Below are 23,835 nucleotides of genomic sequence, written 5' to 3' on the forward strand. Positions count from 1 at the left end.
TTCCTCCAGGGGATCTTCCCAACCCAGGGATCGAACCCAAGTCTCCTGCATTGCAGGCAGATTCTTTACTATCTGAGCCACCAGGGAATCCAAGAATACTGGACTGGGTAGCCTATCCCTCCTCCAGGATCTTCCCAACCCAGGAATTGAACCAGGGTCTCCTGTATTGCAGGCAGATTCTTTACCAACTGAGCTACCAGCGAACCCCAGATGCTAGGCGATGTGGCTCTAATATTGGGGGTCCTAATGCCTACTCCTCAGCCCAGGCTTTACACTTGCAGTGACTCTCTGAGATCAAAACAGAGGGGCTAACTTCAGTTCCAGTATATTCTCCTTTGCCACAAAAAGCTGTCCACAAAATTCCTTGAGACCTTATTCTGTCATCTACTATGGATTATCTCTCTTTGGTTTGTCAGCTCAAGACTGACAGATGCTTTTGTTCATTCAGTTCTAAAATCAAGGGCCTACTAGATTCAAAGACAAAGAAAAGCAAATAATTGCACAACGTGACTAGGTCTGCAGCCAGTAGGTGAGCTGCTGGGACCTGGGGGCCTGGAAAGGCTTGGAGTGGAAAAGTACTGAACCTCAGTCAGAGGGGAGGAAACACTTTTCAAGGCCCCCGGACAAGGTGGTCTTGGCAGAGACCCTGGGAGAGGCCTCATGTGAGGCCCCGCCCCCGGGGACGGGAGGTGCCTGGACCGGACATGGAGACGTGCCCCAGAGCATGGCTGGGATGGGGGAGTTGGGGGGAGGCTTCTGAGTCCTCCCTCCAGAAAATGGCAGCGTGCTGGCTGGGTCCCAAGTCCAGCGCAAGGAAGGTAGACCCCACCCTCATGAGACTTGCCAGGTAAAGCTTTGTAGTTGCCTGTGGCCAGGTCTGAAACATCAGACATGGAATTTTAACCTGGAGCCAAACTCCTGGGAAGAGAGTTAAAGTAGGACATGATTTCTCAACCCCAGGGTTATTATCCTTTTGGGCTGAACAATCCCTTGCTATGGTGTCCTGTACATCAGTGGGTATTTGGCAGCTTCCCTGGCCTCCATCCACTAGGTGCTAGCAGTTGCAACAGCCTGGAATGTCCCGAGATGTTGCCAAATGTCCCCTGTGGGCAGCACTGCCAAGTCAACAGCGCTGAAATAGAGATGCTCAGAACCCTGTGTGTGGGTCTGCTTCTGCTACCTTTCGGCATCACCCTGGGAATATGTCCTCTGCCTGGAAACAACACTCTCCCCTTTTCCATCTGTGGATGCCTCCTCTACCCCTCCCCACTCCGGTCCTCTACCCTTCCCCCTCCTCTGTGAGGCCTTCCCGGACCACACTTCACCCCCCTCCCCACGCCCACCTGACAGCCCACCCTGTCATTGCATGGCTTCTATATCAAACAAACGCTTCCCTAGGATGGTCTCAGAGTCGGACACGACTGAGTGACTTCACTTTCACTTTTCACCTTCATGCATTGGAGAAAGAAATGGCAACCCACTCCAGTGTTCTTGCCTGGAGAATCCCAGGGACGGGGGAGCCTGGTGGGCTGCTGTCTATGGGGTCGCACAGAGTCAGACACGACTGAAGCGACTTAGCAGCAGCAGCAGCAGGATGGTCTCAGTGTCTCTGGGATACACTGTCCACAGGTCAGTGTGGAGGAGGGTGGTCCAGTTCACGACCAGGCACACCCGAGGTTGAGAGAATGGCCAGAGGTCACCCTGGGCCCACTTCTGGGATTCAGATGAGATGAAACAGGGTGGGGTGGTGCTCGGGGAGGAGGGCGGGGCCGGGGTCTGGGCGGGGCGGGGCTTGGGGCGGGGCTGTGAAGGAGCGGGGCCCGGCTTGTTTCGGGGCGGGGCGGGGCTCTGGGCGCTGCTCCCCAGCCAGGCTCCGGTCCAGCTCGGCCCCCGCCCGCTCCCCGCCCCCTGCAGGTCCGCACCCGCGGGCGGGCGCGGCCCAGGAGCGGAGCGGCCAGAGGCGCTGGGCGAGCGTGGAGCCTGGCGTCGGGGCCGGGGGCGCCGGCAGGCCCGGAGGCTGCGATGAAGGCGAGCGGCGAAGACGGGGAGGCGCCGGCCGGGGGCCCGTGGGAGGAGTGCTTCGAGGCGGCGGTGCAGCTGGCTTTGCGGGCGGGACAGGTGAGAGCGGCCCAAGGCGCACGGCGGGCGCTCGGGGACTTGGGGCACAGCGGGTGTAGGGCGTGGCGGACGGAGACCCCGCGGGCAGGGACCCTGCGGGCAGAAAGGCTCGGGGCGCGAGCCGCCGAGGGGTTCCGCAGCGCCTCCGGCACACCTGTGCACCTGCCGCTCGCGCGCCGGGGCTGGCGCCCGGGGTCCCTCGGGCTGGGGGCGCAGGACGGCCTGGCGAGGGGAGCGGGGTCAAGGCGCGCGGACGGCCTCGGATTTGACCCAGGGGGCGAGACGCTGTGCGGTTGCCCGGAGTTCGAACGCGGCGCGTGGAGATAGGGCGGACCGTCTGTCCTCGAGCGTCTGGAGTCGAGAGGGTTCCGCTGCGCGAATGGAGGAACTGCTGCCCACACCGGAAGGATGAAGTAGAGCTGCGGAGCCGAAGAAACCTGCGGAGGGCAGCGCTCTCTTCGCGCTCTCGTTATGTTCTGCTCTTCCCTTCCTCGGTGCCCCGCGCCTGGGGTCCTCAGGCCACGTGCGGCGCCAAGTTAGGGGTGCTGGGGGAGGCCGGGCGCAGGGATGGCTAGGTCCCCCCTCGCTCGACAAGGCGCAAGGCTGCGTTCCGGCGATCCGAACAGAAGGTGGACGGAGGAGGAGCCCTGTCCCTGCGGCAGTTCCTTTTCTAAAGGCAGGCTGTCGCCAGTTTTGCAGTAGAAGTGCGTCCCCAGATCACAGTCACCGTGCGGTCCCTCGGCCCCCTGACAGTTAACCTCAACACTAGTGGACGCCTTCTGTTTTAGTGGACGCCTTCTGTGTTGGGGGCCCTCCCTCTGCAGTTTGAAGGACTCAAGACTCAAAGGGGCGCTGTGAGCCTTGATCCTTGGGGAGAAGGAGGACCCCAACCCCTCCTGCTACCCTGAGGAAGCTCGCGGTTGCAGGGCCAACGTCCTTCCTGGAGAGCGGGTCCCCGTGCGGGGGCACTGCCCCGCCCCTCCCTAACCCTCACTTCCTCTCCGGAGGCGCGTCCTCGGGGTATAATGGTAACTTTTAGGTTCCACCGTACAACTTTCTTCCTTCAGCCTTGGAGAAGAAGCCAGTCTAGAATTCAGACACCACTGTGTAAACCCTGCTGGGTTGTTACAGGGTTTCTGTGGTTTTTCAAATTTAGATCCTTGAGGAAACAGAAGGGTTTTTGAAACCCTTTTTTTTTTTTTTTTTTTTTTAAGAAATTTGCAAATGCTCACACAGAACTTGCAACATAGCAGGCCCCGTTCTAAGGGTCTTGGGGACTTTAACTTATCTAAGAGATCTCTTCTGCTTTTGCAACTTGCCAAAAACAACAGAAAAAGCATTTTTTGACAGTGGGGTGAGGGTGCAGTAAGGATTCTGTCCTTAGGGGTCTAGTCAGGAGGCCCAGGACTGCAGCCTCCCTCCTGGGCTTTATGCTGTTGCTCCCTGCCTTCCTGACTAGAGGAGGCGGGTAGGGAGGGCCCAGTGGTCTGGTCTGGGGCTGGGACTGGACAGAAGCCACACAGGGTGGTCCTGTCCTGTGTGAAGAGGGACAGAGTGCCTTAGTGATGCTCTGACAGTAACATCACAAGGCGATGAGTGGAGAAAGCCTGGCCTGTAGCCAGTGAGCCTGGGGTGGGGAGGACAGAGGGTGGTGAGCGCTCACCCTTGACTCCTCCTCAGCCAGAGGTGTGTTTGGTGCAGGTTCCAGGGCCTCCTAGCACAGGGGTGCCTGCCCCTCCCATCCTGCTGCCCCGACGCAGCTCTGTGTGCTCAGGTCCTGAGCCAGAGGAAGGACTGGCTCCCAGGAGACTGTGTGGCCCTCCGTCTCTCAGTCATGGGTTCAGGCCAGGGCAGCCTGGACCCTTTGCTGCCGTCTCCCCTCTGCCCATCCTGAGAGGTTTCCTGGACCCCTGCGTCCTTGCATCTCCACTGCCCAGTCCTGGGTGCCTCGGGTGGGGGGCATCCTGGCCAGTCCAACTGCCCCACAGCTGCAGGAACCCTGCCCTGGCTGCTGGGCTTTGGGGAACAGAGTGACGTCAGCTGCCCCCCCCATCACCACCACAAGTACAGAGAGGGATATTCATTGAAATGAGTATTTATCATCTTTTATGTGATGTGTGAGCAAAAATATCTAAGAAAACTATGTTTTTTAAGTTGTTCTGCAGCATAGATCCAGGTTTTGTTGAAGCTGAAATTTAAATAATTTAGGGGCCTTCTATAAGAAAAAATATACAAAATTCAAAATTCGACATAAAAATTGTTTATTTAGAATAAAAAAAGGTCACAACAGTATACATTTTAAGATGCTCCCAAATATAACAGAATACATACAAATAGGTTTTTAACTGCTTCTCAAAACCTTCTGTAATATTTTTTCACGTTTTGGCTTCATACTGTGCGTCTTCAAATGACGATGAGTTAGTAGTATGTTCTGTGCAGAGACTAGAAAGATAAATTCAAGCTTTTCTGTAGGGTGGCTCATTGAAACTGATTACTAATAGCTTTGAAAAGTTTATTTAGGCTTCAGACTTGTTACTGGTGGCTTCCTATAAATGTTTAGGCTTGCCCTCAAATTTGAGAATCCTGTTTCCTTTAACATTCTAGTTGTCAGACAGGGAAAACTTTCCTGGTGTACTCTGAGGTGGGGTGCCCCCTGTCCACCTCAAGCTGCCTGGAGCAGAGGGGCATGGTGCGGGCTCTCACCCAGCAGCCCCACTTGTCTGGTTTGTGACTGTATTTTTTATCAATTATTCACACGGGGGTATTTGATAAGTGAGATACCACTAACGGGACTGTCATGGAGCCAGCAGTGTCTTATCCTGTGTCATCCTCATCCTTTTCCCCAGAGCTCGCTGTCTTCAATTTTCTGATACTTACACCCATCTTCTAAATAGTAGCTCTTTTCTGCATCATCCACATTAGACGCTGTTGTGTCGTGTAGCTGCGTTCCCTGTCAGTCCCATTGGTGCCTGGGCTTACGTGCTGTGACCACACATATCGCAAGGGCAAGCTGGGCAGCATGGTTGTATTACAGTATTACACATTCTTTGCTTTCTTACTCAACTTGCATTTTCCCTTAAAGTTAAAAAAAAAAAGTGTTTTTTTTTCTTTTTCTTAGTTTTCTGTGTACCTACCAACTTCCATCTTCCAACAGAATTTTTGATGGTCTCCTCGGTGTAGATACTCATGGATCTCGCTCCTGGGGAGACGTGGTCCTCACACCTTCAAGTGCATCAGAAGCACCAGGAGGGCCTTTGTGGCTGGCTGAGTCCACCCCCAGGTTCCTACCCGCTGGGCTCCTGAGAGGGGCCTGGAATAAGCACCTCCACCAAATCCCCAGCTGATGTTCTTGGTTGAGAGGCTCTGCTGTACGTAGTACATTGTTGTGAGTGAGAATATAACAGTTCATTCACTCAATTCTTGAGACTTTGTACAATGTCCAGTTTGGAATTATTAGCAATGACGCTGCTCATGCAGCACTCTTGCATGTGTCTTTTGGTTACATCCATATGCATTTATGCTGGAGCTGGATTAACACTAAGAGTGAAATTGCTGTGTCACGGGGTAGGAAATTCCACCAGGTGCTTTTCCAAGGAGGCCACATGGGTTCCCGCTTCCCCAGCAGCAGTTGGGGGTTCTCTGACAACACTTGGTGTTGTCTGTCTTTCCATTTTAGCCTCTGTGATGGGTTTGAGGCGGTATTTTATGGTAGTTTTAATTGTATGTGCTATATGACTAAAGAACTTAAGGGCCTTTTTATGTGTTGACTGCCTTCCTAGAGATCCTCTGTTTTTAAAATAATGGTGCTAAACTGATTAGAAATATATTCATTCACTCAACAAATATTTGAGTAACTCTGGAAAGGACTTTAACCTTTACTCTGAGTGTGACTGAGGTTCAGTTTGGAGTTCTGTGTGGAGTCCTACAAGGTGAAGGGGAGTTTACCCTGACCGATGCTGGGTGGGGGGCCTGCAACACCAAAAGTGTTGCGGGCAGAAGCTTCCGATGGAAGCTATGAGAATTGTCCGAGTGAGGGGTGAGGGTGGGTCTGACTGCAGATGATGAAGAAGGCGGTAAAGCAGTTGGATTTTGTAGGCAGGTTTGCTGCCAGGTGGGAGGCGGATGTGAGAAGAGCCAGGGGTGCCTGCAAGGTTCGGGCCTGAAAAACTGGTCCATGGATTTGCCAGAACTGCGGGGGGATGGGGAGCGGGTTTGGAGGCAGAGGTCAGATATTGTGTTCTGAGCTGTAAGCTGTTGAGCTTGAATTGCCAGTGGATCTCTTCTTGCATGGAGCCCTGTGGTGGGGAGTTCACAGGAGAGGCTGAGGGTAGAGTTTGGGAGCTGTCAACCTGGGCTGGTGTCTTAGGCCAGGTCCTGCCCCGGAACACGGATGAGCAGGTTTGTCCGCCCTGAGCTCTCCTTAGGTGGATCGCAGGTTGAGCCCCGGCATTTCCTCTGGGAGATCCCCATCTGTCCTGCCTGCAGATGGAGGGGGCGGCTGGTGAGCTCAGTGTTTCTGTGTCGGTTCTGGCCTCAGCTGGCCCCACCTGCACTGGCACTCCCAGCTTCCACAGGGTGGGGGGTGACCCGCATTGACAGTTGTAACACTTTGGCCAACATTTGAAGACTCAGCCAAAACAGAACTTGTGAGCTAGCTATTGACAGAAGCAGCAGCAGCCCTATTGGCACATGTGGGCCAAGGGCCCAGGGGCAGTCTGTAGAGAGCTCTCTCACACAGAGAAGGGTTTGTGTTTTCTGTCTGTTCAGGCCTTCAACTAACTGGATGAGGCCCACCCATGTTCCAAAGGGCAAGCTGTTTTACTGATTTATATGCTCATCTCATCCAAAAACACCCTTATAGAAACACCCAGAATAACATTTGACACAGTATCTGGGTATCCAGCTGACACATCAGATTAACCATCTCATCACACTCATCATAAGTCTGGAACCTGAAATGTGACGGTACTGCCAGGCCCAAACCCCGCTTGCTCAGGCTTCTCCGCGTGTACTCTACGGTTCTGGAGCTCACATGAGTTGCTCCTTGGGGATGGGTGATAACCGTATGGTCGACTTGGAAACAGTAGCACAGAACCAAGATGGTGCACAGACAAGAAAGAGATGTCTGGACATGTCTCTGAATGATAGCCCCAGATGCTGGAGCTGATGGGGTTTGAAATTCAGGCTTCAGTGACTTCAGGCCCATATTTTATCTATTAAACATTAACAGAATGTTATTTGGAGGGAGAGACCCAGGCCAGGAGGTCTGTGAAGTGCAGGCTTAGTTAGTGAGTAGCTGAAAAACATCAATTAAAAAAACAGCACACACTAACTTATTGCTGGCAGAATGAGAATGTTTAAAATCCTTTAGACAGGGAGAAAACAGATGTGGTCAAGGGTTTTGGTGGGTAACTCACCTGGAATACCACAGATTATCCCCCGAGGATAGGACTGTTGCTAAAGGGCAAGACTGATCGAGCCTGATAAGGATTTATGTTCTAAGACACTGTCCCCAACTCTCCTCTCCGTGTAGAAAATGTCTGAAATTGAACTTTGTTAACCTAGTATTAAGGTTTGTACATCGTGTGTGCAGTAGATTTTGGGGGTTTGCCATAAGTTGTTAAGTTTCGTGAGGCCTCAGCCCCTTAGGTAGATGGACCTTCAGAGGAAGGAGACAGAGGACACTTGGGGCTATTGGCAGCCAGCTTGTCTGAAGGGCAGCGTAGTTTGGGACAATGATTCAGAAACGAAGTCTGAATATCTGGGAGTGTAACTGGATGAGAGGACACGTCCAGGGCCCAGGAGAGCAGCAGCTGGTGAAGAGGGCTGGCCAGAGCAGCACCATGGGTGGCAGAGGATGCAGGTGTGGCGTGGCCTGCCCTGTGCTGAAGGACAGGGGCCCGCAATGAAACGATCACAGGATGGCAATAGTAAATGCTAGTAGAAACGGAAAAGAAGTCCTTACAGAAGGACAGGCTTGGCATCCTCCTCGACTCACAGTCCTTTGCGTGATCTGTGTCCCGGGGCCTGACTCCACCATCGCCTCCCCCCCATCAAAAAAGAAAAAGCCCAGATGACCACAGGACCCCCATGGGAGAGGGCTGGAGGGTGAGTGATGGCTCAATGGAGCAGAAGGGGCAGGGAAGTTGAGGATGCAGAGGTGGGAGGGTGGCCTGGCTCCTGCAGAGAGGGGCTCGGGGGTCAGAGGTGGAGGTCCTTCCTCACCCCCATCCAATTAGAGTCTGGGGATGGCCTCTGCTTCCTGAAGTTTCCCAGGGCCCCATCTCCATTGCTCCGACCCCGGAGACAGAAGCCGACCCCCTAGCACGCCTGTATCATGGCAAGGGGAGAGTGTAACAGGCAGGAGGAAGCATTGAGCAAATGGTAGTCCTTTGAGGACGTGACTCAGAGGTCATACATTGATGCCCCCCACGTCCTCTCAGCCACCCTTGGGCCCAGGGCCACACCTGCCTTCACAGGAGGCCAAGGCAGGGCTGCCAGGTGGCTCGGTGCCTGCCAGCCTTGGGCTGGGCTCTGTTCCTGGAAGGAAGGCTGTCTTCTCAGGTCCGGTTGTCTCTGCTCCAGGCCAGTCCTCGAGGCCACTGTGAGCCACCATCAGGGGTGATGGGAGCCATGAGGTTCTTTCTCGTGAGAAGAGGGGGCAGCAGTGAAGGCTCCCAAGAGCCCCCAGAGAGCCTGGCACTGCCCGTCTGCCTATCTGTCCTGTCTGCCCACTGGCAGTGGGGGAAGGGCCCAACCCTGGAGCAGGAAGGGGCGGCCAGTGTCACCCACCTCCCAACCTTCATTGCAGATCATCAGAAAAGCCCTTTCTGAGGAAAAACGTGTCTCAACCAAGACGTCAGCCGCAGACCTGGTGACAGAGACGGACCACGTGGTGGAGGCCCTGATCCTGCAGGAGTTGCAGACCAGATTTCCCTCCCACAGGTAGGCGCACCCCGCTCCCCCACCCCACCCCCGAGGTCCCCCCAGGCCGCACAGACTTGCCTGGACGCGGCCCCAAGCCCGAGCCAGGGAAGGCTGTCCCCCAGGGCTACCTGCTCTCCAGGACAGGTGTCCCCGACCTTATAAGTTACCGGGTGGAGAATCTGATGCAACTGTTCATCTTTTCCTTGAGAAAGACCAGCACTCATCCAATGCTGTGCGTCTAGTTCCGGGGGAACCTGGGGCCCCAGGGGACGCTTGGACCTTGGGGAGGGAGGGGGGCTTCCTGAGCAGGAGGGTCCTCTCCTTCCTTAGGGAATCACTTACCCCAGAGCTCAGTCACCGGGTTCCTGGGTGTAGACGAAGTGTCAGCCTGGCCGCTGTCCATCTGGACCAGTGAGGGGCTCCCTCCTCAGCTGCCCAGCAAGTGACCAAGGTTGCGGGACAAGCCAGTCCACACTCGCACCTTCTCCTTGCTTCTTCCTTTTAACCTGCGTCACCTGGGGGTCATGTGTGTACGTGGTGTGTACTATGTGTGCATGTGTTTGTGTTGTGTGTGTATGTATGTGTATGTGTGTGTGTGTGTTGTGTGTGTATGGTGTGTGTGTGTACATGTGGTGTGTGTGTGTGCTGTGTGTATGTATGTTTGTATGTGTGTATGGTGTGTATGTGTGTGGTGTGTGTGTGGTATGTGTACGTGTGTATGTGTGTATGGTGTGTGTGTGTGGTATGTGTGTGTGTGTTGTGTGTATGGATATGTGGTATGTGTATGTTGTATGGTGTGTGTGTGTGTTGGGTGAGTGTGTATGTATGTGTTATGTGTGTGTGTTTGTGTGGTATATGTGTGTATGGTGTGTATGTGTGTGTGTTGTGTGTGTGGTATGTGTACATGTGTGTGTATGGTGTGTGTGTGTGCGTGCGTGCTATGTGTATGTGTGTTGTGTGTGTGTTTTGTGTGTGTATGTTTGTGTGGTATGTGTGTGTGGTGTGTGTATGTATATGTGGTATGTGTATGTGTGTATGTTGTATGGTGTGTGTGTGTGTTGGGTGAGTGTGTATGTATGTGTTGTGTGTGTTTGTGTGATATATATGTGTGTGTGTGTGTGGTGTGTATGTGTGTTTTGTGTGTGTGTGGTATATGTACATGTGTATGTGTGTATGGTGTGTGTGCGTGTGGTGTGGTATGTGTATGTGTGTGTTGTGTGAGTGTGTTTGTGTGATGTGAGTATGTAGGTGTGTACACGCATATTCCTGTTGGCAGCCCTTGTGTTTCAGCGTCTCTTCCTGTTTCCTTGTTTGGTGTAAAGTCAGGACCTTGACATCTGTTATAATAGTTACAGGCTCTGAAATGTTTGATTTCTTAGTTTATAAAAATCTAAATTAACTGTCAGCCTCCAAGGAATCACAATTGACCCTTAAGCAGTATGGGTTTGAGCCATGCAGGTCCACGCAGACATGGAGTCAGTCACTCAGTATTAACACTGCAGATGTAGGCGGGGGTGCCAGCAGGTCGGCGCCCCAGCCCCGCCATGTTCCGGGGGTTGGATTCTGAGAGAATGCAGCTCAGGAACCACCACCAGGTCTGGTCCAGGGGTTCCTTCCGTCCATGTGTCGTCCAGAGGCTTCGACAGCAGTGAGGTGTCTGGGCTGGGCCTCCGGGGGTCCAGGTAGAGGCTCTGGCTGTTGCAGGGCTCTGTGTGGTAATGGCGTGTGGTAATGGCACCAGGGCTCCGCATAGAAATGGTACGAGGGCTTCTGGCACTTTGCAGTCAGACTGCTCTGACAGGCCAAATCCTGGAATCACGCTTCAGCTCCTGGTGGTTTGGATCCACTGTTGTGTCGACGTGGGGCCTGGTATCCATTTGCATGGTGTGAATTTCCATACTCCTTGCCTAGTTCAGGGCAGAAATCAGCATGTCACACGGGGGAAACCTCTTCAGAAGACCATCTGGTCCACCCAGAGCAGCAGCCCCCACCCACGGTGGGCATCAAGCTCCCTGGAGCTTTTCCAGCCCCCCTGACAAAGCCGTGGGGGATGCAAGTTCCCCCCAAGCCCCAATCAAGAGCCAAGGGTCCCCAAGCTGCAGGCAGGGGCTGCAAGGGGCGGGGGCTGGTTGCCCGGGTCAGCCGGCTCTGCCCGCCCCCTTCTCAGCTCTGGGCCAGCTCCAGGACACTGCTCTCTGCTCTGTTGCCTAGAAAATTAAGATATCTGAGATCATCTTTCAGCAGCTCGAACGCAGGCTTGGTCTTTTCCCAATGACTAAGATTTAAGAGAAAGTACCAGAACTGGCACTAGTGGTAAAGAACTCGCCTGCCAATGCAGGAGAGTTAAGAGATGTGGGTTCCATCCCTGGGTCAGGAAGATTCCCTAGAGGAGGGCATGGTAACCCACTCCAGTATTCTTGCCTGGAGATCCCCTAGGGACAGAGAAGCCTGGTGGGTTACAGTCCATAGGATCGTAAAGAGTTGGACATGACTGAAGTGACTTAGCACTTAGCACTAGCACCAGAATTCGGGGGCATTTAAATATATTTTAGATCAGAGACAAATTGAAAAATCTATGATGAGAAAAAAGTTGCATATGTATTGTAAGATAAAATAGTATGTTGTCATTTTTCTGTGTATCTAAGTATTTAAATATGTCCCTTAACCAAGTTGGTGTAAGATTGTCACCCTTGCTTAAGAAGGACTTTCTTTCAGAGCGTTCGCTCTTCCTCGTTTTTAGTCTTTCACAAAACAGTATTAAAGATAGATTGCAGCTGTTTTGACTTTGATAAAATAAGAAACAACCTGATATGGGCTCCCTGGTTTCACGCTGCGTCACCAGGCAGCGGAGCTGGGCTGTGGCCTGACCGTTGAGGCCGAGCACCATGAGCTGGCTCCCTGGTGGACTGAAGGTGACCTTGTCACAGAGTCAACAAACTGGCCAGAGAGAAGGCCTGGGTGCACTGGGCCGTCAAAAATCACAAGGACAGTTTTTACGACTCTTAGAGAAAACTAATAATGTGAAATGTGTTGGTCTAATTTGTCTCGAGCTGTGAACCTTATCCCTGGGCTATTTCCTTCTGTACCTCCCACAGGCCTATGAGGGACTTTTCTGGTGGTCCAGGGGCTAAGACTCCAAGCTCCCGGTGCAAGGGGCCCCGGGGTTCAATCCCTGGTCAGAGAACTAGAGCTCACTAGATCCTGCCCCTGTTTGATCCAGAGAAGCCTGCTGGTCTCACAGCTGGGCTTTGAAATGCTGTGTCTTGGGTACCTGGCGCGTTTTCCCAGGCTGAGCTCTGTCCACTGCAGGTTCATTGCCGAGGAGGCTGCGGCCGCCGGGGCCAAGTGCGTGCTCACACCCAGCCCCACCTGGATTGTGGACCCCATTGACGGCACCTGCAACTTTGTGCACAGGTGAGCGGGCACACCCGTCTTTTCAGAAGAGGCATTTATTGAGGCAGCAGCCAGTCAGCAGACCTCTAGTGGGCTTTGGTCTCACTCGCAAGGTGATCAAGTCTTGATACTTTAAGGTTTCCCATTTGTGAGATTCGTTCAAAGCATGTAGGAAATCTTCACTTGTTTAAAAACTATTGTGTTTGTCACATTTAAACGTTGGGTTGAATTAAGAAGGATCCTTAAGGAGTCCCCTGGAGAGACAGACAGGGTTGTAAATAACACAAGGTGTCTGGCCGGCAGCCTCAGGAACGTGCAGTGTGGACAGTGGCCTTGGGGGTGAGGAGCCTGCCAGCTATCAGCTTGATCTGATGGCAAATATCAGCCCCAAACAGCAGGTTTTCGGGGGGTCGGAGGCCCTGGTGGGGAGGGGAGTGGGCTGGGGCAATGATGGCACAACCCGGCCCTAGAAGCACTGACCGGGGGCAGGTTGGGCAGCTGGTCAGGGGCCTAAGGACACCAAGGGTGCCGTGGTTTCCACAGAAGGTGGCTCTCCCACGAGAACATGCATATAGCCCCCAGAGCTCCTGCCCTGTCCCGGGTCCCCGTCCTGCAGGGGGGGCTCCCATGACCTGCATCGCCCCAGCCAGACACTCAGGGAGGGCCCGGGTCCCTGTCCTGCAGTGTGGGGGGGGGAGTGTCCCGTGACCTCCATCCCCCCAGCTGAATGCTTAGGGAGGGCCTCCTATAGATGACCCCAGACACCCACTTCCTTCCTTACAGTAAGGAGGTGAGTGGGCTGGGGTGTGGAGCCCTCACTTGGAGTGTTTACATGTAAGTGTGCAAACTGATTTTGCCCATCACATGAATCGTCACCCTTTCCTGCATGAGGGTCACCTTGAGAAGTTGGTCATGGCCCTATTGGAGGCAGTGGAACAGAGTGGTCTGGTGACCCCAACAGTGCCACCAGACTAATTCTAACTAGCGTGTGACACCCTGGGGAGTTGTGTGGGACTGGGGCACATGAACCAAGCTGTGGGTCGCCGAGTACAGCCTGTGTGTGGCTACTGGGGACAGAAGGGGCCAAGCCCCATGGTGGACAAAGGCCACATGTCTACCCCAGGACCAGAGAGAGAACCTGGACTAGAGTGTCTTTTAGGAAACAAGCTTTGCGGCTGACCCTTAGTCTGCAGACACTGTCCAGGGCCACCGGACCATGGTGACTCCTCTCCCTGCAGCTCTGACAGGACCTATCCTGCTCGTGTCCTGCTGCGTCCGGGGTAGAGAAAGTGGGGAAGGGCCTTTGAGGGTGGGGACCCCTGCTGGGCCATGGGGTGTCATGAGTGGTCCCATGGGGACAGCACCTCACAGCCTGGGAATGGTTGGTCCCAAGACTCCTGGGTTAGAACCAGCTCTTCCTTGTTCCTGCCTGTTCAGCTCTGACAGTCTTCACATAAAGGAGAGATTGTTCTGGAGACGTAAACCCACAGGCAGGCTGCGAGGTCACTGCCTGCCTTCCGTGCCATGACCACTCCTGCTGTCCTGTGTGAGGCTCACCCAGGATTCGTGTCAGGAGGGCCTGGTTGTCGCAGACCTGGACCCTCCACCTCACTGGCCACTGAGAACCAGAAAGCTGATTATTAAAATCTCTCAACTGGGTCCTTTGTGGTCACTGTCTGTCCTAACAACTATCAGTCCAGCTGTCTGTCAAGGTCGCTGTCCCACAGGTCAGCTTGGCCTGCTTGTCTTGGAAGTACTTGGTGCCATTGTGGGAAGTAGCTTCTGACAAAACAAACCCAGCCATGCTGTAGAAAGGTCTACTGTGTCTCCAGCCGCACGGAGGCTGCTGAGTTTGCACGAGTCCATGATGTCACAGCGTCAACCATCTGTCTCCTCTGCAGGTTCCCGACCGTGGCGGTGAGCATTGGCTTTGCTGTGAACCAGGAGGTACATAGTGGATGGAGCCCTGGCTGCCTGGGCCTTTGGCTGCTGTTTCTTTATCTCACTTCATGGTTCTAACCTGTTTTCCTGTCCTTATCCTAAGCCTTCATTGTGACTAGTATTGATTTCAAATCCAAGAAAGGAAACAGGTGCAAACCGGTTTGGGGCATGAGGGATTGGGGCGTGAGGGTTTGGAGCATAAGGGGTTGGGGTGTGAGGAGTTGGGGCATGAGGGTTTGGGGTGTGAAGGTTTAGGCTGTGAGGGTTCGGGGCTCCGCCGGCCCCACCCCCCAGGGCTTTCAGCAGGGCCGAGTGTAGGGAACATTCTGGGCACGTGTTTCCAGTTAGTCTCCATTTGACCCCTGGGGCGTGTGATCGAGTAACACAATAAAGAAGCTCCTATTTTGGGAGGACATCTCTAGTCCCAATATTCTGTTAGGCCTTCATCCTCCTCTCGCTGTTGGGTGAGAGCGTGGCTGTCGCCCGGTTCCCACAGACCCTGGAACTGGGCCACATTGTGGGACCTGCGGGAAAGGCCGGGATGCAGGCTTTAGCTTCATTAGTCAACTGCAGAGATTACAGGCAGGAAGGACCTTTCCTTGCGCCCAGTTACCCTTGCCTAGGTCGGGGGCTCGAGCTGTGCAGAAGGAGCCCTTGTTAGAGTCTCGTGTTCTGTCGTCACTCTCGGCGTGAGCGCGGATGGTGGGCGGGAAGGGAGTCCTGCCCGTGAGAAAGAACTTAGTTTTTGAGGTGACAATAAGTGAGAGTCTTAATGTTGATACTGGTTAGGGAATCAGTCACTCACGTTATTTCTGTGTTAAACATGGTCACTGAGACGTGCATGTGGAGCGGTGAGCACAGGGGGGTGGAGGGTTCATTCTGGCCGCAGGGTCGCTGACCAGCCAGGCCTCGACCTCTGATGGGTGCAGGGAGGCCAGCCTGGTTCCAGGACTGACTTGAACTTGAGGAGCCCTATAAGTCCAGGGTCATGGGAAAGGGGAGGGGGAAAGTCACGTGCTGCCGGCCCTGGGTGGGCGCTGACTGGGGGTCCTCCAGGAATGGGTCCTTTTCCTGCCAGCCCAGATTCCTCTTGGGCATCTGCCAGCAGCTCTCCCATTTTCTCTCTCTGTTGGCTGCCCTCCCCACCTCGGGACAGGCACACATGCTGTTCTTAACCCAGAACAGAGAGGTAGGGGAAGAGATGTAAGGAGGCTCACCTCCTCTGGACACCAGCTTGTTGGGGTCCGAGGCTGTGTGCCCCGATGTGTGTGTGGTGGGGGGCCAGCCCCTCCGGGGATCCACATTTCTTCCTGGGCTTCCCCTCCTCCCCACTCTGGGTTCTGTCATGCCCTCAGCTCTCCAGAGACATTCTGAGTTCTTCACATGTCAGCAATTTTGAGTTTCTTGTGGGGTTTGATTGGAGTCTCAAGAGCCTTTTTTCACCTACCAGGAAAAAAACAAGAGATCTTTTTGAAGAATAAAGCCTTACCAGTTACTTTCAGTAATGCTGAAATGATATGCTCAATTATGATATCAATTTAAAATATAGTTTTATTCCTTTAAATATATCTTTAAATGTAGTGATTTAAGAAAAGAACAGTTGCTTTCACATTCAGGTCTAGGTTTGAGCGCGGACGCTGATTTGTTGAGTTCCCTTTTGAAAGCTAATTTTCACCCACACCCCTTGCGTTAGTGTCACAGCTGGAGCTTCACGGCCTTTGGTCACTGTGTCACGTTCTTTGTTTGTTTTCTGTCCCGCCTGCCTGTCCACAGCTGGAGTTTGGGGTGATTTACCACTGCACGGAGGAGCGGCTGTACACGGGCCGGAGGGGCCAGGGTGCCTTCTGCAACGGTCAGCGACTGCGCGTCTCTGGGGAGACAGGTGGGCCCTCTCATGGGAAGGGACCTGTCAAGAGTCACTGGCTCCTCCGGGCAGCCACGGGGGTCCCTTGCCAAGGTCTAGTGTCGTTGGGGACAGCGCATCCCTGGAGGACTGGACGTCGAGCTAGCCAGTGTCTCTGTGTTTCCCTTTGCTGGGCCGGGTCTGTTCTTCATTCACCTTTCATCCCAAACGAGGGAAGGAACCCAGCCACCTGTTCCCGAGTGGTCCCAGTGAGCCGGCCAGGGCGAGGGCGGAGTCGGAGGCATGCTCTGGCATTCAACACCTCTCGGTGGCCGGCCGGATGACATCACCTGGGTGGGGCCTGTGGCTCCCAAATGAGGTTGACTTTGGTTCCTGTGAGAACACGGCTGGCCGGGGAAGCCTTATCACAAGCCATGTCATACACTGCACAGGTGCTGCCAGCCCTTGTCATTCCTGGAGCAGGACAGAGGACACAGTGGCCTTTATAGAGGGTCTGCTGCTAGACTCACAGTCTGTGTGGCAAGCTGGCCTGAGAGGTGGTGAGAGGGGTCAGGGGTGTCCCTGCCCGCAGTTCCCCACAATAGTAGGGAGATGGGCCTCCAGCCCAGGCCAGGTCCACCAGGCTGAGCTCCAGTGAGAGCAGACCATGTGGATCCCCAGAGTGGGGGAGAGGGGCTGGCAGCCCCATGACCATGACCATGAGCAGCAGGTCTGCAGGGGAGATGACCACCATGTGGAGAATGGGCCAAGCAGGACCAAGGGCAGGCAGGCAGCCTGGAGGTCATGAGTGCCCAGAGTGTGGGTGGGGATGGGAGGAACATTACAGGGGCTGGGCGGGGTGGGTGGGGTAGGACCACGGACCGGCCACTGCCTCTGCTGCCCGGCCCCCAGCTCCTGCCCCAGGACAGTTTGGTTTGGCCCGAGTAGACAGCAGCGTTAATTACAGCCTCGCCTGCCAGAGGCGGCCAGGCAGTCAGTTGTGTAACGCTGGGGAGAGGGAGTGTGTTGTTAAACTCGTGGGTGAACTTTGTTCCACATTCATGTGCTATGACAGACGGCTTGGTCCCCACGCTCACGCCCCTCCTAGACCCTCCCATATCCAGCCCTCCTCCCACAGCTCACACCCACCATCCGCCCCCTCTGCGACACGGAAGCCCAAGTCTCTCCATGCTCTGTTCCAAAGCCCTCCCACGATTGTTTTAAGACTCTGACTCATACAGTCCAGGGTGACAGCTTCCGCCCTGGTTGTCCTCTGTGTGCCGGGTGACTTGGTTTCCACCGGAGGTGACAGGATGTTCCTCTCAGCTGCACAACCCTTGGATATCTACACACCTAGCTTTGTCCCAACTGTGATGCCTTACGTGTGTGACTGGTCAGCTGTGCTCCTGGAACCTCGGTGTTCATACAGGCAGAGAGGCACGATGACAGCTGGGAGGGTTATGTTACATCCTGCATCCTAGCGCTCGAGAACGGCCCTGGGGCTGGTGCCCAGAATGAGAGTCATAATCAAGGCAGGAACTTGAGTCTTTGCACAGAATCAGCCAGCTCTGACCTGTTGCTGAGGCGGGATGCATTTCTGTAGGCACTTTGTAGCCAACATCTCCTAAAATATTTATCTTTGGCTGTGCTGGGTCTTCATTGCTCTACAGGCTTTCTCTAGTTGCAGCAAGTTGGGGCTCTTCTTCGTTGCAGTGCATGGGCATTGTGGTGGTTTCTCTTATTGTGGAGCTCAGGCTCTAGGGTTTGTGGGCTCAATAGTTGTGGCTCCTGGGCTCTAGAGCCCAGGCTCAATAGTTGTGGCGCACGGGCTTAGTTGCTCTGTGGCACGTGGGATCTTCCTGGACCAGAGATCAAACCTGTGTCTCCTGTATTGGCAGGTGGAATCTTTACCATTGAGCCACCAGGGAAGCCACTTAGCCAACATTTCAGTACACATCTTTATGTCACTTTTTATCTAAGCATTGTTTTTTCTTAAACTTTTTATTTTATAGTGGAGTATAGCCGATCGACGAGCTTGTGATAGTTTCAGGTGAACAGTGAAGGGACTCAGCCATACATATACATGTATCCATTTTCCTCCAAACTCCGCTCCCATCCAGGCTGCCATTGAGGAGAGTTCCCTGTGCTATAAAGTAGGTCCTCGTTGGTTATCCATTTAAAATATATCAGTGTGTACATGTGCATTCCAATATGTCACTTTCTCTTAAACCTTTTCACCTTTTCTACCAGTTTTTTAATTTTTGAAAATTTTCTCCTTTTCACAGTCCGTTTCTTGTAAAGCATGATCTATCGTGTTTGTGTTTAGTCACTCAAAGTCATCTCTGACTCTTTGCAACCCTATGCAGTTCTCCATGGAATTGTCCATGGAATTCTCCAGGCAAGAATTCTGGAGTGGGTAGCCATTCCCTTCTCCAGGGGATCTTGCCGACCCAGGAATTGAACCTGGGTCTCCTGCATGGCAGGCAGATTCTTAACCATCTGAGCTACCAGGGAAGCCCCATCATGTGTGTTTATCTTATTCATTTAGTCTGACTGTCTTTTATGAAAGTTTTCTTCTCTGATTTCTCCTGGGACCCCTCCCCTCTACTTGTGAATGATGCTCTCCCATGCATTCTCCATTTTTCACTTATAGCTGCTTCTGTTTTGTTGGCAGATCTTTCAGGAAATCTTTAATCAACTGGAGAGATGTTATTCTGCTTCCTGTTCTCTTTCTTCTTGTGATAATGGCGTATGAGATTCAAATATCATTCTTTTACATTCTTGCTACTTGAAATTTGTAGTCCTGAGCTCTGGAAGTTGAGGAGATGGGCTGGGCAGGGGAAGGCACTTTCTGTCCTTTAGTGGCTCTGGGGCTCCCTCTCCTGGTCTGTTTGTGAAGTGTCTGCAAAGTTGGCTCTTTCTTGGATGGTTGGCTCTGCCCCTCCCCCACGGCGGCCGTCATCTCCTTGGTCCTGCTCCCCTGATTCCAACCCAGTGAGCATGGGGTTCACTCCCATGAGTGTCTGCTCTGTGGGTCCTGCCCGGAGAGGCCCTGGAACGTCAGTTACAAGAAGTTGTGGGGCTGTCGACGCCCGCTCTTCAGACCTTGCCCCCTGCTAAGGGCTCCCCCGGCCCCTCAGTCTATTGCAGATTTTGAGGGTCTCCTGCTCGGTTTTGTGGTTGGTTTCGTCTATTTTTTGTGTTTTACTCTCCAAGCTGCTGTTTCTGTCGGAGGATATTTGGAAGAAGTCACGTGGGTGTCCATGGCGGTCTTTATAGGATTCTCAACAGCGTTTTTTCCCCTCAGTTACTTGTTTATTTAGAACATAAAGTCTTGCGATGACAGTCACATGACATGAAATTAACTGCTGTAAACTGAGCAGTTCTCTGGTCCTGGGCTCAGTCGAGGTGGCCCTCCTCCCAGCCCCCAGCTTGCTTTCTGTCTAGTTCTGGGCTTTTCAGTGAGGTAGTACGGCTAATATTACTTTTCACGTGAGGGGCTCATGGCCTGTAAGGATCTGGAGGCAGGAGCACGTGTGTGACACGCGATGGCCCGAGGCGCCACGGGGAACTGCCAGGCCTGTGCTCACTGCCCAGAGGTGAAGGCTCGGTGTAGTGAGGCCGCGTTTCAGGGCAGAGGACTTGCCTCCCTAGCTTCTAGGCTGTGAAACCTCTCTCAAGACACCCTCACTCTGATCCTCAGCCAGATAAAGGTTTTCAAATGGTTAGAAGTCATGGCCGCTTCATGGATTACAGCCTTGTCGTGACAAAGGGGCTTGTGTCACTTGATGAAGCTATGAACCATGCCCAGCAGGGCCTCGCAAGAGGGATGGGCCGTGTCGCCGACCGGCGTCTGCCACCCCCTGGTGTCAGGATGGGGAAGTGCCGGGTGTGGCCAGGTTTTGTGGTTGCTATGCTAAGTCACTTCAGTCATGTCTGACTCTGTGCGACCCCATAGACCCATAGACGGCAGCCCACCAGGCTCCCCCGTCCCTGGGATTCTCCAGGAGACACAGCCCGCAACCCGGAGTGGAGGCGAGGGAGGAGAGAAGGTGGCGGGTCTCCTGGACCCCAAGCAGTGAGTGACATGAAAGTCACTCAGTCGTGTCCGGCTCTTTGCGACCTCATGGCTCCAGGCCAGAATACTGGAGTGGGTAGCCTTTCCCTTCTCCAGGGGATCTTGCCAACCCAGGGATCGAATACAGGTCTCCCGCATGGCGGGTGGATTCTTTACCAGCTGAGCCACAAGGGAAGCCCAAGAACACTGGAGGGGTACCCTGTCCCTTCTCCAGAGGATCTTCCCAACCCAGGAATCGAACCGGGGAGGACCCCGAGCAGGAGAGTCAGGGTGTGACTGGTCAGCCTGACCTCCCTTTTCCAGGTCAGAAACCTCTGCAGCGTCAACCACGCAAGGAGGACACGGAGTGTGAGCAGGAGTAGAAGGCCGGTGCGACGTTCGTTTCGGGGAGCACCCTGATTGTGTGGTGGGAGCCACGCTATGACATTTCTAATGGGGGGGGGATATTCTCTCCATGCAGACCTGTCCAAGGCCCTGGTTCTGACAGAAATTGGACCCAGACGGGACCCCGCGACCCTGAAGCTGTTCCTGAGCAACATGGAGAGGCTGCTCCACGCGGGTGCCCATGGGTACGCCTCCCCTCCCAGGACCTCCGGGCAGGCACAGCAGCCAGCTACTCCCTGGGTGGGAGCAGGGCACACACATGCCAGCCAGTCCGCAGCCCGGAGCTCCACAGCCCCGGGTGGGGGCAGGGCCCTGAGCTCAGCACCCTCTGTGACATCAGTGATGCCCCACCCCCTCAGTCTCCGCTGGGTCTGCCCTATGACAGCAGCTGCTCCACGTGGTCTAAATCCAAGGTCATCGAGGGTCCGCAGAGTGAAGGCTGAGTTCTTCTGTTGCAGCACCAGCCACACTTCAGGCTCCGCAACTGAGGGCTGGTCCGTCAGCATAGGTGGTTCTGTTGGGCAGCACCGCTCTGGGCTCAGAGCTCAGAGTAGAGATTGTGGGAAGAGGCCCTGGGCTCCTGTTCAGCTTCTGAGTCAGGAGACCTTCAGGGGGCACCGCTGGAGCAGGGCCATTCAGTGTGCTCACCCCCTCCCTCTCTGGCAGGGTTCGTGTCATCGGCAGCTCCACCCTGGCACTCTGCCATCTGGCTGCGGGCACCGCCGACGCCTACTACCAGTTTGGCCTGCACTGCTGGGACCTGGCTGCAGCCACAGTCATCATCAGGGAAGCTGGGGGCGTTGTGATGGACACGTCAGGTGAGCTTGGCCGTCAGGCTGCTCTCCATCCCCAGGGGTGTGTCCCCCGGAGAGACGCGCAAGCTCAGACAGACATCCTCCCACCTCTCCTGACAGACAGGTCGGGAAGACAGTGGGCCAGGCCAGAGGGCTTCTCCCGCTGCCTGGTGTGGAAATGGACCCAGGGTCAGGACTCGGGTGGGGTTGGGGGAGGGCAGGCAGTGTTTTCTAAGCTCTCACGTCCACCAAGACCGCAGAGCTGGCCATGTGCACCCCAATCTAATGACGAGATTTTAGGTGGTGATCCAAGAGGTGACCTATCCCTTTGCCTGGAGGTCACCACCCTAGTGATTGGCCCCACAGGGGCAAGTCCCGCCCCAGAGACGCCCATGCAGCCACCTCTTACGTCAGGGTTCTTGTGGAGCCTGTTCTCCCCGACCTTTGCTCCAGAGCCTGTTGTGGACATGCCAGGCTCCCAAATAACCTCTGGGGCCTGTGCTGGCCTTTCCCTGTTGCTCCTTCTCCTCGGGGCCTGGTGGAACTGCAGGGGGGTGGGGCATGATGTGAAGACACGTTGGCTTTGGGTATCAAGGAAAGGCAGACCCATCACAGCTGAAGACATGTCTGTCCTGTATGTGAGTACATGAGCATGCATACACACAGACATACATGTGCACCAAGGTCTCCTGGATGTGACCACATGAGCGTGAACACAGACAAACACGTGTGTGCACCACGGTCTCTCAGATATGACCATGTGAGCACACACATGCTAATGTGTGTGTACCACGGTCCCCCAGATATGACCATGTGAGCACAGACAAACATGCATGTGCACCAAGGTCTCTCAGACGTGACCACAAGTACACGCACATACAAACATGCATGTGTATCAAGATCTCCTGGATGTGACCACATGAGCACATGCAGTGGCAAGTACCCATGTGCACCAGGGGCTTCTGGATGTGAGCACACACAAACACATGTGTGCACCAAGGTCGCCAACGAGTCCATTAGACCTTTTCACACCTCCAGGAGGCTGAGGTCCTTCATCCTGTCCCAGATATCCGGTGCCTAGAGCATCCATTTCAGGGGCCTGTCAGAAAGGTTACCCCCAGCCTCCCCAGGCCTGCGGGGTCCCCGGAGCCCCAAGCACACAGAGGTTGAGAACTGCCTCCTGTCTTGAGCCTCAGGCACTGCACCTGAAGCTGGTATCCCCTAGCACAGCCTCAGGACACGCTGGGCCTGCAGGCTGGATGGACCAGGTCAGGCAGAGCAGGGCTGGCGCTCACCCCTCACCTGATGCCCTGTTCCTCTGTCCACAGGCGGGCCACTGGACCTCATGTCATGCAGGGTGGTTGCTGCAGGCACACGGGAGATGGCGGTGCTCATTGCCCAGGCCCTGCAGACAATTAACTACGGGCGGGACGATGAGCGGTGAGGGGAGCAGACACAGGGCCACACTGGATGGGGTCTATCGGGAGCCTGGAGCTGGTGAGACCCTGAACAACAGGAATTCCTGATCCCCAGAAGAGCCATCAGGCCGAGCCTGGCTGTCCGGCCGAGCCTGTGTCTGGGCACTTTTGCTGTCTGGTGTCTTTTCTCTGTGACCTCACGTCAGGTTAGTCCAGCCATCCACCAGGGCTGGAACCCAGATCTCACAGGACATATGTGCTGATACTGCAATCATGATTTTGTTTCCAGAATGCAAATCTCAGGTGATAAGGCTTTAGAACTGCTGATAAAGCAGGCTTGTTCTCAGCACCCCTCCCCGGCCCCCCATGACACTTCAGAATACAATAAACCAAGTGACGCCACTCTGCTTATGTTTCCCTCCACAAGTGTGTCTCCTGTTTCCCCTAATGACCCCAAAATCCACAGGCCCTTTAGGGAAGTTGTTGGCATGTTACAGCCCAGAGTCCACACATGGTTTGTTGTCTGCCTGCCACTGGTGATGACAACTTCAGTCATTATCGCGTCTGTATTTAAAATCCAAGGCATGGGTCAGACTGAAGAAAACCTAACCAAAATCAAACCTCTAAAATCCTATTGTTTTTGTGATCAGTTTAATGAAGAAAAGTATTTTCTTGGCCTTATTCCTTCTTTAGGAAGAGGAATTCTATATAAGAACAATTCTAATGAGGACGTTCTCTGGCTGAACTTAAACATTCACTGAGGTTTAAGAATCAAGAAAGTCAGTCTTAGGACAGAGGAAGTTCCAGTCATGCTTAACTTTCTCCCTTGTGTCCTAATTTGCCGTCAACAATACTTACAGAGCGTTTAGAGCCGCCTGACAGCTGCCACCTCTGGCGCCTGAACTCAGGGGCTCAGCCCTTATGATGACACAGGCCTTG

At 54.2% G+C, this 23,835-nt stretch overlaps 1 protein-coding gene across 1 annotated transcript; it reads left to right on the plus strand.

The window, feature by feature from the left end:
• Nucleotides 1-1,866: 1,866 nt before the first annotated feature.
• On the plus strand, nt 1,867-23,303 carry IMPA2 (inositol monophosphatase 2). The gene is made up of 8 exons (XM_019986853.2): nt 1,867-2,118; nt 8,930-9,063; nt 12,355-12,459; nt 14,340-14,385; nt 16,153-16,261; nt 20,761-20,869; nt 21,351-21,502; nt 22,807-23,303. Exons 1-8 carry the CDS (start codon nt 2,023-2,025, stop codon nt 22,920-22,922), a joined length of 867 nt encoding a protein of 288 aa, XP_019842412.1. The 5' UTR covers nt 1,867-2,022; the 3' UTR covers nt 22,923-23,303.
• The last annotated feature ends 532 nt before the right edge of the window (nt 23,304-23,835 follow it).

This window comes from Bos indicus, chromosome 24, assembly GCF_029378745.1.
Source record: "Bos indicus isolate NIAB-ARS_2022 breed Sahiwal x Tharparkar chromosome 24, NIAB-ARS_B.indTharparkar_mat_pri_1.0, whole genome shotgun sequence".
NCBI classification, from domain to species: domain Eukaryota; kingdom Metazoa; phylum Chordata; class Mammalia; order Artiodactyla; family Bovidae; genus Bos; species Bos indicus.

Excerpts from the sequence above, each read along its gene's own strand:
- IMPA2 (XM_019986853.2), top strand. The coding sequence starts at position 2,023 with ATGAAGGCGAGCGGCGAAGACGGGGAGGCGCCGGCCGGGGGCCCGTGG. Across the intron at positions 12,460-14,339 it reads ACCTGCAACTTTGTGCACAG|GTTCCCGACCGTGGCGGTGA; the intron begins GTGAGCGGGCAC and ends TCTCCTCTGCAG. Across the intron at positions 20,870-21,350 it reads CTCCACGCGGGTGCCCATGG|GGTTCGTGTCATCGGCAGCT; the intron begins GTACGCCTCCCC and ends CCTCTCTGGCAG.